This window comes from Centropristis striata, chromosome 6, assembly GCF_030273125.1.
Source record: "Centropristis striata isolate RG_2023a ecotype Rhode Island chromosome 6, C.striata_1.0, whole genome shotgun sequence".
NCBI lineage: Eukaryota > Metazoa > Chordata > Actinopteri > Perciformes > Serranidae > Centropristis > Centropristis striata.
In genome coordinates, this window is record NC_081522.1 from 38,398,795 (window position 1) to 38,424,949 (window position 26,155).

At 36.5% G+C, this 26,155-nt stretch overlaps 1 protein-coding gene across 2 annotated transcripts in view; it reads right to left on the bottom strand.

Annotated features, from left to right (window-relative positions):
* Positions 1–25,789, bottom strand: part of pik3c2a (phosphatidylinositol-4-phosphate 3-kinase, catalytic subunit type 2 alpha) — a 105,626-nt gene extending 79,837 nt beyond the window's left edge. The window contains exons 1-2 of one of the 2 annotated variants that reach the window (XM_059335330.1): positions 25,710–25,789; positions 11,903–13,148 (exon numbers count right to left, since the gene is read on the bottom strand). In XM_059335330.1, the coding sequence (XP_059191313.1) occupies positions 11,903–13,066 (1,164 nt within the window). In that variant the 5' untranslated portion in view covers positions 13,067–13,148; positions 25,710–25,789. Of the gene's footprint in view, positions 1–11,902; positions 13,149–25,488 lie in introns of both variants that reach the window. The other variant, XM_059335329.1, reaches the window with a different exon arrangement.
* Between the last annotated feature and the right edge of the window lie 366 nt (positions 25,790–26,155).

Here is a 26,155-nt window from a genome sequence, read left to right on the forward strand (position 1 = left end):
CATTTTTAAGTGGCCGTGATCAGCTCTGACAGCCGCGCTGCAGCAGAGCAAACCGCATCATCGTCTGGTGGAATCCAGGGTCAAACTAGACGATTAAATGAGTGAGAAAATACCAGACTAGACAAAAACAGTGTGCTTTGTAAATGTCCAGAGAGCTGAGCTTCTCCACGAAAATGCAGATATTCTGTTATTATTTGAAGTGCTTTTCTATATTTGTATTTTATACTTAAGATATCTTAGATACACTTTTATATAAAAACGAAATATGCATTGTTTTGCAAACAGTCATGGAAAAAATGATTAGTCCACCCTTGTTTTCTTCAATTTCTTGTTCATTCTAATGTCTGGTACAACTAAAGGTACAATTGTTTGGACAAATATAATGATAACAACAAAAATAGGTCATAAGAGTTGAATTTAATAGCTGATATCTAGACATTTCCCATGGTTTTATTGATAATGATTTTGGCTATTATCAATAAAAACGTGGAAAATGTCAAGATATCAGCTCTTAAATTAAACTCTTATGACCTATTTTTGTTTTTATCATTATATTTGTCCAAATAATGTACTGTATTTAGTTGTACCAGGCAATAAAATGCATTGAAGAAAACAACAACTAATTGACCAAAAAGAATACAAAATGACCAAAAAAAGACATAAAATGACCAAAATAGACAAAAAAAATTACCTTAAAAGACACAAATTGCCAAAAAAGACACAAAATGGCCAAAAAAGACGTTAAATTACCAAAAAAGACACAAAATGACCATAAAAGACGTATAATGACCAATAAAAAGAAACAAAACGAACAAAAAAGAAAAAGCAAGAAATTGAAGAAAAAGGGTGGTCTGATAATTTTTACCACACATGCTTCAATTTGATAATGTAAAAATTAGAAAATATAATTTGTAGATTTTTTCTGGGAAACAAAAGAATCTTTTTTTACTCATAATTTCTATTCCTGAAAGGCTCCTGATCTGTGTTTGGTTCTGGATGTTGGTCAAGGCAACAACCAAGCAGCGTTTGTTTCTTTCAACTGGACTCAAATGAAGAACTGGTTTGTTTTATTTCCAGTTCTACGACTGTGTAATTTCATTAAGCTCTCAGGCCGAGGGTTAGGAGGTGTCTAATGTCTGGATCGGTCCTGTAACTCAACCCCAGCCGCCACTCTGACTGGATCTGGGACTGAGACATTGTGCAGTTATTTGTGTCTGTTGTACAAACAGAGGAGGGTGTTTATGGTCACTGCTGACACTAATTGATGGGAAGTTAGTGCAATAAAGTGATTGCTCTACAACCGCTATTATAATAATTAAGTTTAATAACAGTATAATGACTCTTGGCTTCTTCACAGCAAGTTCCTGTCAAATTCACATTATGCTTGTATCCCTCATTGCTCTTTGTACGTCCTCAGGGTGAGATTTTCTCACACATCTCATGAATGCAATGCTGCTGGTTACTGTCGTGAAGAATGATGTACTACTGCACCACAAGTCTACACATTTAACCACAGTACAACACAATGATGATCTAACTCTGACAACAAGAAAACAAGAAATATCTAACACAAGGTTTAAGACGCTCAAGCAAGTTTCAGGTCTGTCAGCTAACTTATCCACCTCATTCAGACTGAAACTAGGGCTGCACGATTATGGCCAAAATTATATTCACAATTATTTTGATCAATATTGCAATCACTATTATTAATCACGATTATTCATCATGTTAGGGGAAACATCTGTATTTTTATTGCACCACTTTTAAACAAACAATAGGAACAGTTTTTAGTGTCCGTTGCTTGTTGTAAACAAACAGAGATCGCTAAGTGAACACCTCCTGCAGCAGCAGCACATACACACTGTACTGCTACAGAGCTAACTGTTAGCCTGTTAGCACATACACACTGTACTGCTACAGAGCTAACTGTTAGCCTGTTAGCACATACACACTGTACTGCTGCAGAGCTAACTGTTAGCCTGTTAGCACATACTCACTGTACTGCTACAGAGCTAACTGTTAGCCTGTTAGCACATACTCACTGTACTGCTACAGAGCTAACTGTTAGCCTGTTAGCACATACACAATGTTCTGCTACAGAGCTAATTGTTAGCCTGTTAGCACATACACACTGTACTGCTACAGAGCTACCTGTTAGCCTGTTAGCACATACACACTTTACTGCTACAGAGCTACCTGTTAGCCTGTTAGCACATACACACTGTACTGCTACAGAGCTAACTGTTAGCCAGTTAGCACATACACATTGTACTGCGACAGAGCTAACTGTTAGCCTGTTAGCACATACACACTGTACTGCTGCAGAGCTACCTGTTAGCCTGTTAGCACATACACACTGTACTGCTACAGAGCTAACTGTTAGCCTGTTAGCACATACACACTGTACTGCTGCAGAGCTAACTGTTAGCACATACACACTGTACTGCTGCAGAGCCAACTGTTAGCCTGTTAGCACAAACACACTGTACTGCTGCAGAGCTTACTGTTAGCCTGTTAGCACATACACAGTGTACTGCTGCAGAGCCAACTGTTAGCCTGTTAGCACATACACACTGTACTGCTACAGAGCTAACTGTTAGCCTGTTAGCACATACTCACTGTACTGCTACAGAGCTAACTGTCCTAAAAACAGTCTGTCATGAGGTCCTTTGTGACCACAGGTGTGATTTTTTTTTTACTTTTTTGCTGTCATCTAAAAATTAACAATGTTTTCAAAACATAAGTTTCACTAAAAGTTGACATAACCTACTCTGTGCATTCCCATAAAGACATTTTTTTTCTACTATAACTATTTATTATAATATAGTATTATATATCAATGTGTTGGTCTTGAGTTGCCTTAAAAGGTGAAAAAAAAGTTGGTAATAATTTTTTTCTATATCTCCTAAAAACAGTCAAATGTCATGAGGTCCTTTATGACCCTGAGGACACTTTTTTTAGGGTTAAACATTGGTTTGCTCTTTCAAGGGAAGTAAGACAAAAACACTCTCAGTGAATGTGATATCTTAGTCTTTCTTAGAAAGCTGTGTCATCACTGTGACGGATCGGCTCAAGACGTGTGGTCCAAGAAAAGAAAGTACCTGTTTTTTTTAGATGTATGTGGTCTAGTAGCTCCTGGTCTACAGTCTCTGTGGTTGGAAGTCTAGTTTCACTCCTGTGTTCCTGTTCTTCTGCCTCTCTAATCAGCCTCGCTGTCTTCACATTGTTCTCTGCAGCTGCTCTATTAAATTACTGGTATTGCAAACTCAACATTTCATGCTACTGCTTCAAATTAAAAATGTTCCACAAACAAACTACCAGTGGTGGAAAAAGTATTCAGATCCTTAACTTCAGTAAAAGTTCTACTACCACACTGTGAAATGACTCCACTACAAGTAAAAGTCCTGCATTCAAAACTAACTGAAGTAAAAGTACAAAAGTATCAGCATCAAAATATACTTAAAGTATCAAAAGTAAAAGTACTTGTTATGCAGAATGGACCCACTCTGATTGTTTTATATATTCTAAATATATTATTAATTATTTGTATTGATGCATTTATGTAAGCAGCATTTTAATTTTGTAACAGGGCTAATTTTAACCACCTAATATTCTGTTATAAGGTACCATTTAACCCTTTGATGCACAACGTGGGTCTAAAGTGACCCGATATGTATGAGTTTTTATGTTCTATATCTTTGCAATAAATTCTTTTCATCATTCAGTATTCCACGTTTTCCTCAATGAGTTTGTTTTTGATCATCATACATCCTAATTTTTATGTTTTCCTTTATTTTATCTTTAAATAAAATCCCTTTTTGTGTCACTACCCTTCTAATGCACAATATGGGTCAAAAATGACCCATATCCATTTTTTTCGCTAAGTAGCTTGTTAAGCTAACTACTAAGCTAACTTCTTGGCTAAGTATTTGGCTAAGTAGCTTGCTAAGCTAACTTCTTGGCTAAGTATTTAGCCAAGTAGCTTGTTAAGCTAACTACTTAGCTAATTTATTGGCTAAGTAGTTAGCTTAGCAAGCTACTTAGCTAAGTAGTTAGCTATGTAATAACACAAAAACTTTTTTCTTCATAAAGTATGAGAGGCAAAACGGGAAAAAAAGTACCTCAAAACTGTAGTTAAGTACAGTACTTGAGTGAATCTACTTAGCTACATCCACCACTGCAAACTACTGGATGTCTTCTTTTACTGAAGTAGATTTAGGAATGATTGTGTTATTTGACCACATCACAGAGTCTAATCACAGCTGCACAGAGTGAGACACGCTACAGCTACTCAAACTTTATGGAAATACAGCATCTCTGCCCCGAGGTGAATGAGAGAGGAGCTGGCAGCAGCTTACGGGGGCGAAGTCTGACTGAGGTCACTCTGCTGCTGCTGCAGGGACCAGAGAGCTGTACAGGCTTGTTCCTCTTCAGAACAACATGGAACAACATGGAACAACATGGAACAACGGGCACAAGCAACACATCTCAACCCGACATCCACAGAGATCGCAGACATGATGGACCAGACTAAAAAGTGGAGGAAATATGTAAAGAATGCTGCACTAAAACTAAATAAAGCTCAAGTTTCACAACAGGCTGAAGCCAGACAAAACATATAGAGAGTCAACAAACAGTGACAGAGACATTCCTCATCAGGAGACTCAGCTGGCTTCATACTGGACACGGTGGGTCTGATGGGTGTCTGCAGAGTCCTCCACATAGACTTTAACCCTTTGATGCACGACAGATGGATAGATGGATAGATGGATAGATGATAGATGGATAGATGGATAGATGGATAGATGGATAGATGGATAGATGGATAGATGGATAGATGGATAGATGATAGATAGATAGATAGATAGATAGATAGATAGATAGATAGATAGATAGATAGATAGATAGATGGATAGATGATAGATGGATAGATAGATAGATAGATTACTTTATTCATCCCCGAAGGGAAATTCGGTTGTCACAGCAGTCCGGTATTCAAGTACAATAAAATACAATAGAATAAAATACTGAGGTAGCATAAATAAAAACAACAATAGAAAAAAACACAGAATAGAACAAGGACACTTAAGAAGTTAAGAAAAGAACAGAACATATATATATATATATATATATATATATATATATATATATATATATATATATATATATATATATATATATATATATATATAAACACCTTCTAGTGCACAAAATGGGTCAAAAATGACCCACATTAATTTCCCATGTTATTTCATGCTGCTGTGTGTTTGAATATCTTTTATTTATTTTTTTATCACAAAAATAGTTTCTGTATTATTACATCAAGTTTACACACATGGGTCAAAAATGACCTTGTGCATTAGAAGCGTAGTGATACAAAAAGTGATTCACTAAATTAACAATTTGAGTATATGTGTAACTATGTTTGTCTTATTTTGAAGGTTTAACTTTAAAAGAGTTGTTAGAAGCACCAGATTACATTGGAAAATCACATATTTTAACATTTGAGACTTATTAGAGCCACCAAATAATAATTTCCATTGAAAAAACACCAATTTAACAAAATAGGATAGTTAATATTTGTGTCTTCTTTGTCAGGTTTTACATGGACAACATATAAACACCTTCTAATGCACAACATGGGTCAAAAATGACCCTCAATCAATCCCCATGTTATTTCATGCTGGCTGTGTGTTTGAATATATTTTTTTATTATTATTATTACAACCGATCATTATATCCATTTTTCCTTTCATACTTTATGAAGAAAATAGTTTCTGTATTATTACATCAAGTTTACACACATGGGTCAAAAATGACCTTGTGCATTAGAAGCATAATGATACAAAAAGGGTTTTTATTAAAAAAATAAGAAACGAAAACAAAAAAAATAGGATGTATGATGATCAAAAACAAGTTAATTGAGGAAACCCTGGAATACTGAATGATGAAATTAATTCATTGCAAAGATAAAGAATATAAAAACTTAGTCGGGTCACTCTAGATCACGTTGTGCGTCAAAGGGTTAAAGACCGACTGGAAGGCTCTGGAATAATCTGCCTTGGCACATACGATCTGCAGGATCTTTTGAAGTTTTTAAATCCTCCTTAAAAACACACTTTTTCTCCCTGGCTTTTAATCAAGTTTAAGTGGACATCTTACAAAAACAAAATTTTATTTACATTTTTTATTTATTTTATTGTATTTTTAATTTATTTTATTATATTGTTGCATTGTGTTTATGTATTTAAGTATCTTAGTTTTTACCTTATTTCCTGCAACTGTGATATCTGTACAGCACTTTGGTCAACCCCGGTTGTTTTAAATGTGCTCTATAAATAAAGTTTGACTTGACTTGACTTCCCTCAGCTGATCACGTTTATGACCATAATCTTTCCAAACCCTGTGTTCAAACAGTGCCAGCTTTCCTGGTTTCCTGGACTGCAACCATAGGGTTATTTTAGAAATACAGGCCTTGCTGTAAGGTTAATTATCACCCTACTGTAAGAAACATACCACAGAGACCGACGGTTTGGTCACGACACAGAAACACAATGAGCAGGAAGTAGGAGTACAACTGGATAGGCTGTCCTGACCTGGAAAGTATTCTGTGTTTTGGCCACTTGGTCGTCAATAATGTCGAGAAATATCTTAATGAGAGGGTCATGAAGCCAGTGTGTGTACACTGCAAAAAGGAGTGTCTAAAAACCAGATAAAAACAGTAAATCTGAGGGAAATGATCTTGCTGCATGGACAGATAATTTACCTTGACAAGATTTCTTAAATTAAGATTATTAATCTAGAAATAAGCATGTTGAACGCTTAAAATAAGAAATTAACTCTTAAAACAAGATAAATTAAAGCTGCCAGCAGCGATGAACTGGCCCGAGCAGAGTGACCTGATGATTATTTGGTTCTTACCAAGATAAAAAAAAAACTTTAGATTTAGAAGTGTTAGTTTTTTGTTCATTTTGTGTCTCTTTTGTACATTTTTTGTCTTTTTTGGTCATTTTGTGACTGAAAAAAGATGTAAAATGACACAAAATGACCAAGAAAAAGAAACAAAACATGTAAAGTCACAAAAAAGAAAAACAAATTACCAAGAAAAGACACAAAATGACCAAAAAAGACACAAAAACAAAACAAAAACATGTAAAATCACCAAAAAAGATGCACATTGAGATATAAAGAGACACAGAAATAGTTATTTTAAGAAAAAGAAACTTAATCATTCAACATGGTTAGAAAAATGTGTCTAAAAACAAGATAAACAAGTTTTCTTAAATTAGCATTATTAAATCTAGAAATAAGCATGTTGAACGCTTAAAATAAGAAATTATATTAGATAAATTATCTAACAAATCTAAATCTAAAGTTTTTTTTAATCTTGGTAAGAAACAAATAATCATCAGGTCACTCTGCTCGGGCCAGTTCATCACTGCTGGCAGCTTTAATTGATCTTGTTTTAAGAGTTCATTTATTATTTTAAGGACAATTTTTTTCTGTTATTCTGTCTAATTTTTTCCCATTTTTCTGACAATTTTTTCTGTTTTTCTGACATTTTTGTTTTGTTTTGAGTATTTTTTCTGTTTTTTGTAGTATTTTTTTTCCTGTTTTTCTGTCTCAGTTTTTTCCTGTTTTTCTGTCTCAGTTTTTCCTGTTTTCTGACAATTTTTTCTGTTTTTCTGACAATTTTTTTTGTTTTTCTGACTTTTTTCCTGTTTTTCTGACTATTTTTTTTCCTGTTTTTTTCCCCACTTTTAAATTTTAAGTTTTTTTATCTTGGTAAGAACCAAATAATCGTCAGGTCACTCTGCTCGGGCCAGTTCATCACTGCTGGCAGCTTTAATTTATCTTGTTTTAAGAGCTAATTTCTTATTTTAAGTGTTCAACATGCTTATTTCTAGATTTAATGATCTTAATTTAATAAATCTTGTCAAGGTAAATTATCTGTCCATGCAGCAAGATCATTTCCCTCAGATTTACTGTTTTTATCTGGTTTTTAGACACACCTTTTTTACAGTGTATGGGAAGACATGCAGAGCTCAAGTACACCTTTCTACCTGATACTGTTGAGAGGATTTAAACTTCTGTCAGAGTATCTGAGGTGAAAAGCACTTCTAAAGTAGCATGTAATAACTTTTAGTTGTTCATTTCCAGAGGGGACATTTACAACTCCGAGTCACCTGACTCTCAAACATTAGAGTACTTTTTTTTTGTTTTAACGAGCTACGTAAAGTGTTCGTTATGCAAGTTACATAATCAGTTATTGAGTTACGTCTCAGTAAGTAATCTGTTAGTCTGTAACCACTGTGTGTTCTAGTGGAAGGTATCTCATCTGTAGCTCAGCTAACAAGATGACAGGGAGGACAGCCTTCACACAACAACATTAAGTAACTTCTGTAAGCTATAGGAGCCGAGCTATTATCATTTTCATGGGGAGCTGCAGCTCATATACATCTGCACACTGCAAAAAGGTGTGTCTAGAAACCAGATCAAACAGTAAATCTGAGGGAAATGATCTTGCTGCATGGACAGATAATTTACCTTGACAAGATTTATTAAATTAAGATTATTAAATCTAGAAATAAGCATGTTGAACGCTTAAAATAAGAAATTAACTCTTAAAACCAGATAAATTAAAGCTGCCAGCAGTGATGAACTGGCCCGAGCAGAGTGACCTGATGATTATTTGTTTCTTACCAAGATAAAAAAAACTTTAGATTTAGATGTGGGGGAAAAAACAGGGAAAAATGATACAGAAAAACAGGAAAACATTAGTCAGAAAACCAGAAAAAAATTGTCAGAAAAATTGAAAAAATTGTCAGAAAAACAGGGGAAAAAAATGAGACAGAAAAACAGGAAAAAAGTCAGAAAAACAGAAAAAAAACTGTCAGAAAAACAGAAACATTTTCAGAAAACAGGAAAAAATGAGACAGAAAAACAGGGGAAAAAATTAGTAAGAAAAACAGAAAAAAATTATCAGAAAAATAGGAAAAAAATTAGACAGAAAAACAGGAAAAAATGAGACAGAAAAACAGATGTTTTCCCTAACACAATGAGTAATCCTGATTATCATTTTGCAGCCATACCTGGTATGCTATTGAATCATATGTTCACTTGTAATCAAACATAATAGAGCTGTAAAGGGAATATTCATCCTGTTGTTAACTTGCAGAATAACAGATGAATGGCTGTAGACAATACATTGAAAGGCAGGAGTACATTAAGTTGTGCATCCTCCTGACGATTTAAACCAACATGCACAAGAAATCACAAAGGGATTTTCACTTTTGGGAAACGGAAAAAGCACTCAAACGAGTTACCTTTCTCAGTAACCCTGTAACTTCTACTAGTGACCCAACACTGCTACCAAATGCTGAATAAAAAGGACACATGGTGACAGATCCATGCCTCAGTGTGGCTCTACTGCTGACTAAGATGCTCATCTTGTCTCTGAGCTGCCCGCCAAATGACAGATGGTTGTTTAGTTTTTAGGGGGGAAAAAGATTTAGAGGCAACATTTCCCTTGCCACTTGCCCACAGCACTGTCCCCGATGAACGCTCTGAATATTCATCACAAGAAATTAGATCACTCGCAGGGCAAAATTAATCACAAAATGTGGTCGAGAGGAAATTGTGGGGTGAAAAAGTGGGTAGCTAACCACAGCGAAAAACATAATTACAGGGAGCAGAAGTAAAGAGGATGTTTTGCTTGTGCCAGTGAATGGATGAAGAGTTTACATGCAGTTGTTAGCAAGACTTTGATGGGTGTTTTGGGTGAACGAGAAGATCCACCAGCATCTGTTCTGGCTAAACCTTACACCAGCTCATGTTGTAAAAAAAAAATAAACTAAACATGGTCTTCGCTCACAAAATATTGTCCAGATGCTGGTGCCAAGAGTGAGAACTGAGTTAGGTAAGAAAGAAGTCTGAGTTGATCACAATTGGTGAATTTAAAGGATAAAGACATAATTTCCCTTGGTCAGTGTGACTGCTCCTTATAAGTCTCTATTTAAGGCTATTTCATTGTTGTTGTGATGACTGTATTTGTATTTAATTGTTTATCTTAATTGTGTTTTAAATGTTGTAACCCTGTCACTTTTATGCTGCCTTCTTGGCCAGGTCTCTCTTGTAAAAGAGATTTTTTAAATCTCAACGAGACTTTTTAACCTGGTTAAATAAAGGATATATATATATATATATATATATATATATATATAAAAGAGGTTTTATTTATTCAATTAGTCTGCAATTCATAATGTGGACTAGCAGGAACTTGCACAAGTTCAAATCTCTGGTTTGGAGAGGAAAACATGATGACTGACAGAGTGGGAGGATAATCAGCCCACTGCAAAAAGACTGTAATTAAACCGTGCAGCCACCAGGTGTGAATATGAGAATGTGAACAAAATGCTTCAGAGAACAGGACACAGGTGCAGCTAATAACATTAATCACGCCTCTGTTCCATGTAGGTCTCCCTATAGGCCACTGAGCCAACACAATACCAGCGTCCTGAACTGGTGCACATCAATACCATGCAGCTGTTATTATTGTTTTTCTCTGTGCACGCCTAAATCAGCAACAGTTGAGGGAAAAAGCATGGGTATTAGGAGTCTAAACGCTCAAAAAATGGAGCTAATCTGCTCCATCAGAAGTGTGTGGGTGTGGTTGGATTTGATCTGATTCACAATGCTGTGACAACATCAGCAAACACTCCCACACTGTCATTACATTAGGATTCAAGTCTGTCTTGATGTGGTGAACACAACAGTATGTGACACTGCCTCTTTCCCTCTACGCCCCGGCCACTGCAAACCAGTGACACACATTTATCATGTAAAAATCACAAATTATTTGGCAGAGAACTGCATTTTTATGTTGGATAAAAGAGATAAAGGAAACAGGTTTTTCAGGCCTTTCATGCTCGATTTCATTTCGAACCTGCAGGCGGTCTGGCAACCATGGCCGTTTCTTAGCCCTGTTTTAGGGATCCAATCACAGGACGGGGAGGGACGGCAAGACCATGACGCGTACTATTGGACAGATGGAAGCTTGTAGTTTTGTAGTTTTCTTACAGATCCAACATGGCTGCAGCAGACGTGAAGCTCTCTTTGGATCTAGCTGTAGAAAGTGTTCTAGATAGTTTAGAGCCAAAGTTTATTTTAAAAGAAGAACAACGTTCGACTTTACACTCCTGTTTCACCACCAAAAAGGATGTTTTAGCCTTGCTTCTGACAGGATTTGGCCAAAGCCTAATCTACCAACTAGCCCCGCTACCGCTAGCTGCTGTAACCACGGTGATCTCGCTACGAGCCGGGGGACAGCGGAGCCCCCAGAGACCCCCAGCAGCTCGTCTATTGACCATAAAATCAGTGGATGTGTGAGGCTGAATGACATGAGGGGGGAATAAGGCGTAAAAATAAATAATCTTGCAGAAAGCGAGAACTGGAGAAGCACACACACACACACACACACACACACACATACACACACACACACAGCCGGTAGACTGTGAGCTGAAACTACGGAGCAGCCAGAGTCAGAACATGTTGCAGAAAAACGTTGCAGAAACAGAATTGAGCATTTTAGTCCCAAAGTAGAGATGGGCTAGTCTGGCTATGTAAACATCAATTTCTGTCGCTCTACATACGTCATCTGGTATAACTGATACGATTGGCTAAGAGCTACGTACAGATGCTTATGATAGACATTCATAGCGCCCAATAAACGGCTCTGGACGATCGTAAACCACGCCTCCTCTACGGAGAAATGAATGGCTCGCTGCCGGACTAGATCTCATTTGTGATATAGTCTGGCGTTACCCAGGCTAGGTAATCATTATCCTGCAGCCAGAATGAAAACATTAACATTTTTCAAACATTTCCGCTGTGATCCTACCTGATTGTTTGGTTTGTGCTGGGAGGACGTCCCTGGGATGTTCAGCGAGTGGCTCCTGGTGACGGGGGCTCCAAACGAAGCTCTCCGCTGCTGTGAGCGAACCGCCAGTGAGGCTTTGGCGTCCTGCGGGGGGCTGCTGCTGCCGCTGCTCCCTCCGGTCTCCAGCACCGCGTCCCAAGGATCTCCTGCCACTCCTGGTACCGTCTGTGCGGCGCCTCCTGATGCCAGGGCGGCTTCCCCCGCTTCCTCCGCTTTCCTCTTGGTCAGCGGGTCCAGATCCAGCCAGTCGAAGCGGCTGATGCTGGAGGACTCGGTGGCTGCCGGCTGCTGGGGGGGCGGGTTGGGCTCCAGAGACGCCGTGCCCGCCTGAGAGGAATCCGGCTCGGTGCTGGCCGATTTGCCATTCTTCAAGTACTCCGAGGTGCTGGCGATCTTGTCGAACAGTTTGGCCATCTCCGGGGTCACCGCCGGCGGCGGGAAGACCATGGCGGCGGCGGCGGCGGCAGGCTGGATGGGAGTGAAGGCCATGAAGGACGGCTGCTGCGCCGTCAGGGCCATGAAGGGCTGCATGGTCGGAGTGAAGCCGTTCTGAAAGGTTCCCGGTTTGGGGAACGGAGCCGAGGGGAACATGGGCGAGGGCTGGTGGGTGGGAGTGGACACATTGGAGTTAGAAGGGGTGGACAGGACAGGCGTCCACTGGCTGCCCTGGAAAGGGGAGGAGCTACAGGCGTGTCCTCCGGGGTAGGAGGCGCTGAGGTTGAAGCCCATCAGCGACGGCCGGGACACTTTGCTGTTCGCCCCAAAGTTGTCGTCCAGGAGGAGCTTCTCCAGCTCCTCATTGGTCAGCTTCTCCACGTCAATATCCCTGAACTTGTCCTGCTCTGCCTGCTTCTTGGTCTCTGGGAAGACAATGAGGTCCTTTTCAGGTCTGTTGGTGCAGGGGAAAGGTTGAGGAGCAGCAGTGGTAGACTTTGATGGTTTTGGTTTGGAGGAGAACGCTGCAGAGGAAGACGAGGGTGCTGAAGTGGACAGGGTGTGTCTCTTGTCCCTTTGCAGCTTTGCTAAAGCCTCCTCCTCCATGCGGAGGGCTTCCTCTTTACCCACGACCCCCTTCGGCTGGGGGACGTCCACCTTGAACCCATTACCGCTTGATATCTGGGCCATTCTGTCAACTGGAAGGTGCCATGAGTGTGACGGCTTTTAAGTCGGTGTGGCTCAACGGGCTGCTCGGCAACGCTTTAAACACCTGAAAATGGAGGAAAAAAACATTCGGGTAAATTACATCAAGAGGTGGTCAAACACATTCAAAAGAGTCGGGAAAGCATGGGTCTCAAACTCGCAGCCCGATTGCAGCCCTCGTGACGATATTTTGTGGCCCCCACCTTGATATGAAAGTTTATTGTGAGTTTTATATGAATGGCACTTTAGTGTGTGGAAGGTCCCTTTAATTACTTCCTTTGGTAATTTTGTGTCTTTTTAAAATAATTTTGTGTCTTTTTTAATAATTTTGTGTCTTTTTTAAATAATTTTGTGTCTTTTTTGGTAATTCTGTTTCTTTTTTGGTAATTCTGTTTCTTTTTTGAGTAATTTTGTGTCTTTTTTTGTAATTTTGTGTCTTTTTTGGTAATTTAGTGTCTTGTTAAAATAATTTTGTGTCTTTTTTGAAACCATTTTGTGTCTTTTTTGGTAATTCTGTGTCTTTTTTTGTAATTTTGTGTCTTTTTTTGTAATTCTGTGTCTTTTTTGGGTCATATTGTGTCATTTTAAAATAATTTTGTGTCTTTATTGGTCATTTTGTGTCTTTTTTAAGTAATTTATTGTTTTTTCAGTCAATTTGTGGCCTTTTTTGTAATTTTGTTTCTTTTTTGGTCATTTTGTATCTTCTTTTTTTTGTAATTTTTTTGGTCATTTTGATAATTTGAGTTTGAGACCCCTGCTGTAAATTGTCTAGAAAAACCACCACAAGTATTACAAAATGCATAACAGTACTTGTCAGTCACACTTCATGCAGGATTGTTCACTGAGTGATATGCATGTCAGCTGCATGTGTTAATTGACAGTTCTTGTTGCTGTAACGAGGCTCAATTGATTATTGATCTGCTGCCGTTTGTCACAGTCGAACAGCCAATAATTACTTTCACTGTTTTGGAGTCAAGGGCAGCAATTAGGTCACAAAACCAGCACAAGCTGCATCACCAGCGTGCTCATCATGACATATAAATTCATCAGTTTATTCACACAACAAGCTCTGCTCTGTTAGCGAACCTCAGTGTTGTTCACCTTGACATCACAAGGTGCACAGAGCTCTTGTTTAACCAAGCAGCCGGGCTGACCACATACCAGAAAAACGCTTAATCAAACAATTGTGCAAAGTGATTTATAACAAGTGGGCAGCTATGAGTCACGCTGCTTACTGGCATGTAGTTAACACATGAATCTGTCTGCTCCTGTTCAGGACGGCCACTATCGATTCACTGTTGCTGTTCATTAACTGGCTAATTATTTTCTCCCTTTCCAAAGTGGGCTTGTTTTTTCCAACAAACCCTTAAAAACCTCAAAGCTGATGCCAACCAAGGGCATCTTCTATCCTTGATAACTACTTATGGATAGCCTACAACAAGAAGCAGCTGAGCGTCTATATCAGGGATGGGCAACAGGAGGCCCGGGGGCCGCATACGGCCTGAACCCTCACTTGAAGAGGCCCTCAGCACAACTACATGCATTTGAGCATGAAATTTTAAAAGTGCAGTGTAAAAATGCACAAAATTACTTCTTGCAATTAATGTTGGTCTGCTGTTCTTGCACTGAAAAAAAAAAAGAAATCACTTTTTTTTTCATACTTAACATAACTTTCAGTGAAGTTTACTGTAAAAAAAATAACTTATTTTTTTGTTGTGATAGGTAATTGTTCAACTGTAAAATATCTTACTCAGACATATCTTTATCACAGCTCCTACGAAACCAAATTTGAGTAATCTTGCAAAAACATTTCCCTCGTTAACAAATACCAGAATAAAATAACATCTTAGCAGCTTTCCAGCTATCAGAATCAGTTTTGAAAATCTACAATCAGTCAGGGAATAATTCGAGGAAAAAGTAGCAAATTTACTAGATTAAAGTGGCAAATCTACAAGAAAAAAAGTCGCAGATTTAAGAGATTTAAAGTGGTGAATCTGTGCGCAAAATGTCACAGATTTACGAGAAAAAAAAGCAACTTTTTTCTCGCAAATTCACTTTAAATCTCATAAATCTGCGCATTTTTTTCCCGTAGATTTGCCACTTATAATATTATTATCCCCTCTCCTGGGTCCGTACGTTTTGTTTGTTTTTTTACACATTTCACAGTCCACATTCTGGCTGTATGTAATATCCTCCAATATTCTCTAGGGTTGAAATTTGGAATTTGCAAGTATTTCAATTGCATATAGTGTCCTATTAAGGGTTAAGTTGCCCATCCCTGGTCTATAGGATGAGAAAAACATTGCTGCAAACAGTGTCTTGTGGTCCTAAAATGACACGGCGCCGTCTCAAAGCGGCCATTCATGCAGCGATCACAGCCCCAGGGTTGAGTGAGTTCCTTCCCTCCCCAGGCGTCACCGGCCTCTCCTGAGCTTCCCCTCCCATTGTGGTGCAGAGGGCTGGCTGTGCTGGGGCTCAGGCTAGCCTAGCACTATTGTGCAGCTGAGGAATTTGGCATGCTAAGCAGCCCAACGGGTCTCTCTCTCTCTCTCTCTCTTCCTCTGGCTTTCTCTCACTCTGTTAGCATTATGTTAGCGCCATGGCCCAAGATTGTCTTATCAGCTGTGCTAACACCAGCAGGCAGCGACAATGTGGCTGCATTCATTAAGTCAAATCAACTGGATGTACCAAGTTGTTTTAGTATAAAAGTACTGATTTGTGTTACTCTAAAGCAGGGGTCTCAAACTCAAGTTACCTGGGGGCCGCTGGAGGCAGTATCAAAATGATCGAAAAAAGACACAAAATTACTTTTTTTTTAAAAGACACAGAATGACAAAAGAAATACACAGAATTACAAAAAAAAGACACAAAATGACTGAAAGAAAACTAAATTACTTAAAAGACACAAAATGACAAAAAAAGACACAAAATGACAAAAAAATACACAGAATAGCCCAAAAAGACACAAAATAATAAAAAAGGCAAAATGACCCAAAAAAGACACAAAATGACAGAAAAAAAACTAAATTACTTAAAAAAGACACAAAATGACCAAAAAAAGATACAAAATTACTAAAAAAGAGACACAAAATTACTGAAAAAAAACTAAATTACTTAAAGAAAACACAAAATGACAAAAAAGACACAAAATGACCAAAAAATACACAGAATTACCAAAAAAGACAAAATAATAAAAAAAAAAAAAGACACAAAATGACCAAAAAAAGACACAAAATGACTAAAACAAAGACACAAAATAATTTAAAAAAAGACACAAAATGAACAAAAAAAGACAATGTGGCTGCATTCGACTCGGAGAGCTTTGTGCCAACTTTGCCAACAACTCAGCTTTGGAACACTAAATGCATAAAAAGAAAAGGTTGTTGTATTTTGGCGCCTGCCGTCACTGACGGCTTTATTCTGTTCACAAATGTCACATGATGTACCAAAGCAGATCATCTATACATTATTGATTCTGCACACAGTTAGTATGCATACTCAGGCTGATTCAGCTTTAACCCTCTGGGCTCTGAGACTATTTTTGACCGTTTTTGAATACTTTTTATTTTGCCCTTCATGTACCACATTAAAACAAATGTTACTATACCCATATTTGGTATCCATTTTTTCTTCACCTATATGATCTGACAGTTATTTTCTCACTTTAACCACTTTATCAACATACTGAACCCAAAAATCATGAAATCTGAGCTGAAAAAATAAAAACCACAAATATGCTCAATGAACTGTTTTGGAACTTGAAAATGTAAACATAGGATACAAATATGAAGATATAAAAAAGTAAAAATTTAAATATAATAAAATATATACAAAAAAGTCCCATAAAACATGTTTATTTATAGGCTTTTTTTCCTTGTTAGCTGCAACTCTTCAAAACAAACTATGTGTGAAATTACACAGAGAGCTACAGCAACGCTGAAATATTTCTGTACTATCAAATTAAAACTATCATATCTTTGGTTTTACATGACCTAGGAATGTCAAACAAAAACTGGGAGAAAGTTTCAAGTCTGTACTTTGGAGTGAAGTTGATAGCAGCGCTCCATGTGACTTAGTTTTTTTGTTAAACGTCACATGATCTGATCAGGACGGCACCATCATAGACCCCAGAGGGTTAATAGCTTAAGTCACTGCTCCATAACTAAAAGGTCAAACTATCAAGACACCGAGCCAGACGCTGGACAGCAGAGCTGCTGATTCTCTGTGTAAACACTGCATCAAATCAGAGAAACCACATAATGTGATTAAAGCTCATAAACAGCAGCCTTGTTGTATTGGTTTGCACTGCAGATCACTGCACGTTGTGCACATCCAACCAATGTAATTCAAAGGAAAGCTGAAAAGACACTGGGTTATAAACAACCATACACAGTAAAATCAGCATACCCAAATTAATCTATTTATCTTAACACTTTTAAAGTGTCTATATGGGTCCACACCTCAGAGTGTTGATTTAACAATTTAATTTTTCGAGTGTTGGTACTTTTACACTGAGTTAGTGTAAATTTGACTCTTTTTGGAGTTAAAATATAACACCAAAACAAGTCAAATTAACACTAACTCAGTGTAAAGGTAAGAGTTAAAATTTAACACCAAAAAGAGTCAAATTTACACTAACTTAGTATAAAGGTAAGAGTTAAAATGTAACACCAAAAAGAGTCAAATTTACATTAACTTAGTATGAAGGTAGGAGTTAAAATTTAACACCAAAAAGAGTCAAATTAACACTAACTTAGTCTAAAGGTAGGAGTTAAAATATAACACCAAAAAGAGTCTAATTTACACTAACTTAGTATAAAGGTAGGAGTTAAAATTTAACACCAAAAAGAGTCAAATTTACACCAACTTAGTATGAAGGTAGGAGTTAAAATTTAACACCAAAAAAGAGTCAAATTTACATTAACTTAGTCTAAAGGTAGGAGTTAAAATTTAACACCAAAAAGAGTCAAATTTACACCAACTCAGTGTGAAGGTAAAAGTTGAAATTTAACTCCAAAAAGAGTCTAATTTACATTAACTAAGTATAAAGGTAGGAGTTAAAATGTAACACCAAAACGAGTCAAATGTACACTAACTTAACTTAAAAAGTGTTAAGATCAAGTCTTACAGTGTTAATTTGGGTATGCTGATTTTACTGTGTACTCAAGCGACGTTAAAATAACTAAAACCAGGCTAAACATGAGAAGATCCTGGATCCAGATAGCCATATGCTTAAAGCCCATATATGGCAGCAGGGGGCATACAAAGGAGGAAAGCCCCACTTATGGAGAAAAGCCAACAGCAGCCAAGACAAACAGGGTTTCAGTGCACCGTGGTAAAGGATGGCAGAGAGCCTTAACTCAACATGACATTATTACTGTTAAAGTATTCAGGAGACAACAGCAGCCCAAAGCATGAATGCTGCACTGGAAGACTTAAAAGAAAAGGAGGTCACAATAACTAATCTAACTGGAGAATTCACAGATTATTTGCTTGATGGATCAACAAAGCCACCATCGTCTTTTTTAACCTACCAGAGTTTGCTTTCATTTTTTCCCTTAAAGTAAAAGATTCAGGAGGTTAGTTAGTATGACTTAAGCTTTTTCAGCATAAAAAATACAATTTGTTACATGTCCATTGTTTTATTAAGTTGATAACTTATTTCAAGAAGTTGATCAAAATTAAAAAATGAAGAAAGATGTCTTAACTCAGAAATATATTGATTTTGGAAAAGGATTTCTGCCTTCACTTAACAATGAAAAGTATTAAGGTACATATTACAATATGTCTGACTTGAGTGAAATAAGTTACTTATACTCAATAAAATTGAGGTAACAATTTGCATGGACTTTGCTGAGTAGAAAGAAAGTAAAATAAAGGAGTTATGGCAACTTAAATTAGAGTAATTTGACCACTTATTAACACTAAAACGCTGATATAAAAATGTAGTTGGTTCAACATAATGAAGCTTGTAGAGGACAAAACAAATCATGTTGGTTGTTCTAGACTATTTGAGTTAGTTCAGCTAGAAAAGTCTCATGGGAAATACTCAATCATGTCTTAGTTGGAATTACTTAACAAGATAAATGCAAATTGTTACATTTTTTTAAGTTGAGCCAGTGTCATTTTTTTTAGAGTGTAGCCTCAAGCTCAAATCTGCTTATTCCAGTTTTCAAAGAAGCTTATTTAAGTTTTTTTTTTAAATCAAACCATAGATCCCACGTTTTTATAGCAGCATCATTCCATCAAATGTAAAAATTCTACATATTTTTGCATAAATGTATATTTATGTATAGATATCAAGTCAAAACTTTTTAGACTTTAGGTTCATGAATCAGTTAGATCAGTTCTTAAAGCAGCTTCAGTGCAAGTCTTGGGTGACAAAATCCACAGAGCTTGTTCTGTAAAAATACAGTCAGACTTTATCTGATGCAAAGTCACATCTACTGGATGTACCAAGTTGTTTTAGTATAAAAATACTTCTTTGTGTTACTCTAAAGCAGGGGTCTCAAACTCAAACTCAATCTCAAACCTTGATATGAAAGTTTAATGTGATTTTTATATGAATGGCACTTTACCGTGTTGTGTGTGGAAGGTCCCTTTAATTACATCATTTTGTGTCTTTTTTTGATAATTTTGTGTCTTTTTTAAATAATTGTGTATTTTTTGGTAATTCTGTGTCTTTTTTGGTAATTTAGTGTTTTTTCAGTCATTTTGTGTCTTTTTGGTAATTCTGTGTCTTTTTTTGATAATTTTGTGTCTTTTTTAAATAACTTTGTGTCTTTTTTAAATAATTTAGTGTATTTTTTGGTAATTCTGTGTCTTTTTTTGGTAATTTAATGTTTTTTCAGTCATTTTGTGTCTTTTTTGGTAATTCTGTGTCTTTTTTTGATAATTTTGTGTCTTTTTAAAATAATTTTGTGTCTTTTTAAAATAATTTTGTGTCTTTTTTTGGTCATTTTGTGTCTTTTTTTACTCATTTTGTGTCTTTTTTTGGTCATTTTGATACTGCCTCCAGCGGCCCCCAGGTAATTTGAGTTTGAGACCCCTGCTCTAAAGGATATACTGCCTGGAGAAACACAGATCCAGGATTCTGTCCTAAAAAAGACTGTAACTTTGTAATATATCCACTTGTTTGATGTACTCAGGCTTTGCTTGCTGTAAACATTGCATTCATTTGAAGAGTTTGGGAACAAAATGTCCGTCTCAGTGTTCATATGGGCATCTGACTGTTGTTTCAAGACAAAACTAAAAAACTGTGACCTTCTAGACCTAATGTGCCGATGGGTTTTTCCTTCCAGTAGCTGTGGAAAAGTGCTGATGTTAGCATTACACTGCTACACAGCTGATCAAAGTACAGACCAGCATCTTTAAAAAAGGAAAATAAGTAACCAGGTCAAGTTTATAGATTTGTAAGAAACGTTCTGTGGCTGCTGGGAAAGTTAACAACACACTAAAACTTAGTTTTCTGGACTGGCTTGTCTCTTGCCTGTGCAGAACGTCACATCTATAAAAAGAAACTGAAAAAGAAAACTGACAGGAGCATTTGGGGGAGTGAAGTCCCAAATGTTGAATGTTTCTTCTAACAACTACATAGCCCTACAAAGTATAACTGCAGTAACTACACAAAGGGTTAAACTGAGAAAAACTGCTTTAAAGTTGTTTTAACTGGGCAGTAGGGCTGGGCGATATGGACCAAAAGTCATATCCTGATATATATTTAGGCTGAATATCGATATACGATATATATCCTGATATTTTTATCGAAGTCAGATGAGTCTTAGACAAGTCAATTAATAATTCTGACAACTGTTGCACCCTATATTTGTATTTACAAATGCATGCAAAGTTGTAAACCCTTTAAGCTAAGACCATCTCTTTAACCCTTTGATGCACAACATGGTCTAAAGAGACCCGACAGAGTTTTTATAATCTATATCTTTGCAATAAATTATTTTCATCATTCAGTATTCCAGGTTTTCCTCAATTAGTTTGTTTTTGATCATCATACATCCGAATTTCATGTTTTCCTTTATTATTTTTTTAATAAAATCCCTTTTTGTGTCACGACTCTAATGCACAACATGGGTCAAAAATGACCCATATCCATTTTTTAGCTAAGTAGCTTGCTAAGCTAACTACTTAGCTAACTTCTTGGCTAAGTAGCTTACTAAGCTAACAACTTAGCTAACTTCTTGGCTAAGTAGCTTGCTAGGCTAACTCCTTGGCTAAGTATTTAGCTAAGTAGCTTGCTAAGCTAACTTCTTGGCTAAGTATTTAGCTAAGTAGTGTGCTAAGCTAACTACTTAGCTAACTTCTTGGCTAAGTAGCTTGCTAAGCTAACAACTTAGCTAACTTCTTGGCTAAGTATTTAGCTAAGTAGCTTGCCAAGCTAACTTCTTGGCTAAGTATTTAACTAAGTAGTGTGCTAAGCTAACTACTTAGCCAAGAAGTTAGCTAAGTTGTTAGCTTAGCAAGCTACTTAACCAAGAAGTTAGCTATGTAATAATACAAAAACGTTTTTTCTTCATAAAGTATGAGAAGCAAAATGGAAATAATGATCTGTTGTTATCAAAAACAAGATATTTAAAGAATACTTGGAATATTCAATCATAAAATAAGTTGATATCAAAAGATAGAGCACAGAAACACACAGCAGCATTAAATAACATGGGGAATGAATGAGGGTCATTTTTGACCCATGTTGTGCATCAAAGGGTTAACTATAAACACATTTAACTGAACACAGATTGCCATCATAACCAGATTAATTAACATGTAATCAGTACACAGTAGTAGTTCCTATTCAGTTTGAATTGTTGCTGTGTTCAGACGGAGCAGTGTGTGTGAATTTCCTCTCTGGTTAGTACAATCAATACTATCACGATGGCTCAGTTCCATTTAGTTTCCCCAGGAAGCTCTTCCAGGGACCAGGTATGCACAATACAAGTGGAATGCAGCTCTCATTAATGTTACTGTTAATATACATGAGCTTATATCTGCTGTGAAAATGGTTTTTCATGCTAAATGACATACTTCCAGCCAAATTATGAGCACATCTCTGGTAAAAACAAGATATAAAGTGGTGTGTTTACATGGTTATTTGTGGAGAAACTCATATCTAGGGCTGTAACTAACGATTATTTTCATTCAAGATTATTTAAACGATTAATTGATTAGTTGTTTGGTCAATTAAATGTTGAAAATTATCAATCAGCGTTTCCTAAACCACAAGATGACGTCCTCAAATCTCTTGTTTTGTCTACAAACCAAAGAGATATTCAGTTTATTGTCATAAAGGAACAAAGAAACCAGAAATATTCACATTGAAGAAGCTGAAATCTAATTTAAAAAAAACTGCTCAAACCAATTATTGGATTATCAAAATAGTTGACAATTAATTTAATAATCGATTATTGTTCGATTAATCGAATAGTTGTTGCAGCTCTACTCATATCTACAGATCAAAATCAAATTAGTTGATTAAATCAACTATTCCATAAGTGAACTAAGATTTTTTTTTAGTGCTACTATCCTAAAGACAGCTGCTGTGTCGTATATTTGTATTTACAAATGATGCACAGTAACAACAGCTTTGAGCTGAGCCTGTTTGTTTTAAAGAAGTGCACATTTGGTGATTGACATTATAAGCAGATTAACATGTAATCACGACACAGAAGCAGTTCCTATTCAACACTGTGTGAATTTCCTCTCTGGTTAGTAGAATTGATACCACAAAGATGGCTCAGTTCCATTTAGTTTCCCCTGGAAGCTGTTACAGTGACCAGACACGCACAATACAAGTGGAATGCAGCTCTCATTAATGTTACTGAATATACCTGAGCTTCTCCTACTGTCCATTATCTGCTGTGAAAAAGGTTTTTCATGCAGAATGACATATTTCCAGCAAAGTTATGAGCACATCCCTTGTAAATATTTTGCATGATTAAAGTTCCTAAACAGTAGTCTTGTTTAACTGTAGTTAAATTTCAAGGAAAACTGAGAAGAGGACGCTGGGTTAAATGCTGTTTTAACAAAAAGGACATTCAACAGGACTCAAACAACACTAAAATAACTAGAGCTGCAACAATTATTCGATTAATCGAACAATAATCGATTATTAAATTAATCGTCAACTATTTTGATAATCTAATAATTGGTTTGAGCCGTTTTTTAAAGACAATAAGTCCAAATTCTCTGATTTCAGCTTCTTCAATGTGAATATTTCTGGTGTTTTTGTTCCTTTATGACAATAAACTGAATATCTCTTTGGTTTGTGGACAAAACAAGAGATCTGAGGACGTCATCTTGTGGTTTGGGAAACACTGATACTTTTCAACATTTTATTGACCAAACAACTAATCGATTAATCGTTTAAATAATCGACAGATTAATCGATAATGAAAATAATCGTTAGTTGCTGCCCTACTTACAACAACTAATCGATTAGTAAGACCTAATCAGATGAGTGTTATTCATGCAAAGTTACAACATCTTTAAACTGACCCTGTCTTTTGAACTATAAGACATTTAATTGCACACATAACTGCACATTTAGTGATTGTCATCATAAGCAGATTGACATTCAACAGGACTCAAACAACACTATAATAACTAAAGTCTTTGTAGAGAAACTCAGTTTTACAGATCTAAACAGTCGATTAAATCAACTAATCAATTAGTCAGACCTAATTTAATCTAATCAGATGAGTGTTCATGCAAAGTTACACCTTTAAGTTGACCCTATATATATGTATATATATATATATATATATATATATATATATATATATGAATATGACATTTCATTGCACACATAACTGCACATTTAGTGATTGTCATCATAAGCAGATTGACATTCAACCACTAAACACCAGCAGTTCCTATTCAGTTTGAATAGCTGCTGTAGTCAGAGAAGTTAGTGATTTCCTCTTTAGTTAGTTGTCATTAAAAATAGTTAATTATTCTGACTAAATAATATTAACTCCTGCAGTTTAATAAGCTGAACATTTACAGTTTATCTCTAATGAATTTGGGGGAAACACTGTTTAACACAATGGCTCAGTTCCATTAAGTTTCCATAGGAAGCTCTTCCAGTGACCAAGCATGCACAATACAAGTGGAATGCAGCTCTCATTAATGTTACTGAATATACCTGAGCTAATATCTGCTTTGAAAATGGTTTTTCATGCTAAATGACATATTTCCAGCAAAATTATGAGCACATCTCTGGTAGACATAAGATATAAAGTGGTGTATTTTCATGGTTATTTGTGGGACATTCAACAGGACTCAAACAACACTATAATAACTAAAGTCTTTTTGGAGAAACTCAGTTTTACAGATCTAAACAGTCGATCAAATCAACTAATCAATTAGTCAGTCCTAATCAGATGAGTGTTCATGCAAAGTTACACCTTTAAGTTGAAGAAAAGACATTTCATTGCACACATAACTGCACATTTAGTGATTGTCATCATAAGCAGATTGACATCCAACAGGACTCAAACAACACTATAATAACTAAAGTCTTTGTGGAGAAACTCAGTTTTACACATCAAAACAGTCGATTAAACCAACTAATCGATTAGTTAGAACTTATCAGATGATAATAATTCATGCAAAGTTAAAACACCTTTAAACTGACCCTGTATATACACACATATATATATATACACATTTATAAAGACATTTCATTGCACACATAATTGCATATTTAGTGATTGTCATTATATGCAGATTGACATTCAACCACTAAACACCAGCAGTTCCTATTCAGTTTGAATAGCTGCTGTAGTCAGAGAAGTGAGTGATTTCCTCTTTAGTTAGTTACCATGTAAAACAGTTAGTTATTCTAACTATATAATGTTAATTCCTGCATTTTAATTAGCTGGAAATTTGCAGTTTAGGTCATTAGATCTCCATGCTGAGCACTCAGCTGTTGTATAATCACGTTTTAAAGACATTCTGGAGGAACTGAAACATGATATGTTTGTCTCAGTAACACAACCTGTTAGCTATAAAGCTACACAACTCTTACCTGAGCAGCTTTTTACCTTTTTACACACATAACGGTCTGCTGATGTTCACCTGACACCGAATGATGCGTTGTCAATTGTCAATAAATGGTGTTTTTCCCTCTTTGTATCGCTACACATCGTGATAAAAACACCCACTAGCTGCTAGAAAGACATAATAAAGACTTTTAACAGATTCTATGAAGCTAAGTGAGCCGGCTGGCCCCATATAAAGACACTTCTGGAGACTTTTGATAGCGGAGGGAACTTTAACTTTTTGTTGGATGCTAAGTTAGCCGCTAACAAAAACAGCACGCAAAGATAAACAAACATCTCACAGGAACAGAAACAGAAACTCGACTGTAATGTAGCAGGATAAATAGAACTTACAGGAGTGCTCCGTAGTTTTAGGACTCTGATTTATTAATTTAAAGTGTCCAGGCAGCTGCTGTGTCCTGCCAACTGCAAACACAACAAGGAAGAGATGCAGCTCCAGTGTTTGTGGAGACGGACGGACTTTACCGGACTTTACCGAGTTCAGCCGAGTTCAGCCGACTACCGGATCAAACTTCACCCCGCAGACATTCACAGGAATAAGGTTCGTTTCTCACCTTTTAGCGGTTCGCTGTTTGGAGCCATTTTTCCTGCAGCTGCATTTTTTCCATCTACTTGCACCGAAGAGACGTCAGTTCCTGTTGAGGTGGTTGGAGGCTGGTTGGAGGTTTGGTTGGACACAGTTGGAGAGTTTCTGCTGCAGCAGGTTGGATGGAGGAACAGCGCCACCGTGAGGAGCAAAAGGCTCAGTGGCAGAGGAGAAACGTGGAGAACTGAAGAATTGAATTCTACGGAATTTAATCCTTTTTTTGAGATGTTATCTTGTTATTTCGAGATCATATCTCGTTATTTCAAGATAATATATCATTATTTCGAGATAATACACATAGCCTATGTAAAAAAAAAAAAAAAAAGAATTTTTAAAAAAAAATCTTCCAAAAGTTTTTTTTCTTCAGATATTATCTCATTATTTCGAGATAATATCTCGTAATTACGAGATAAT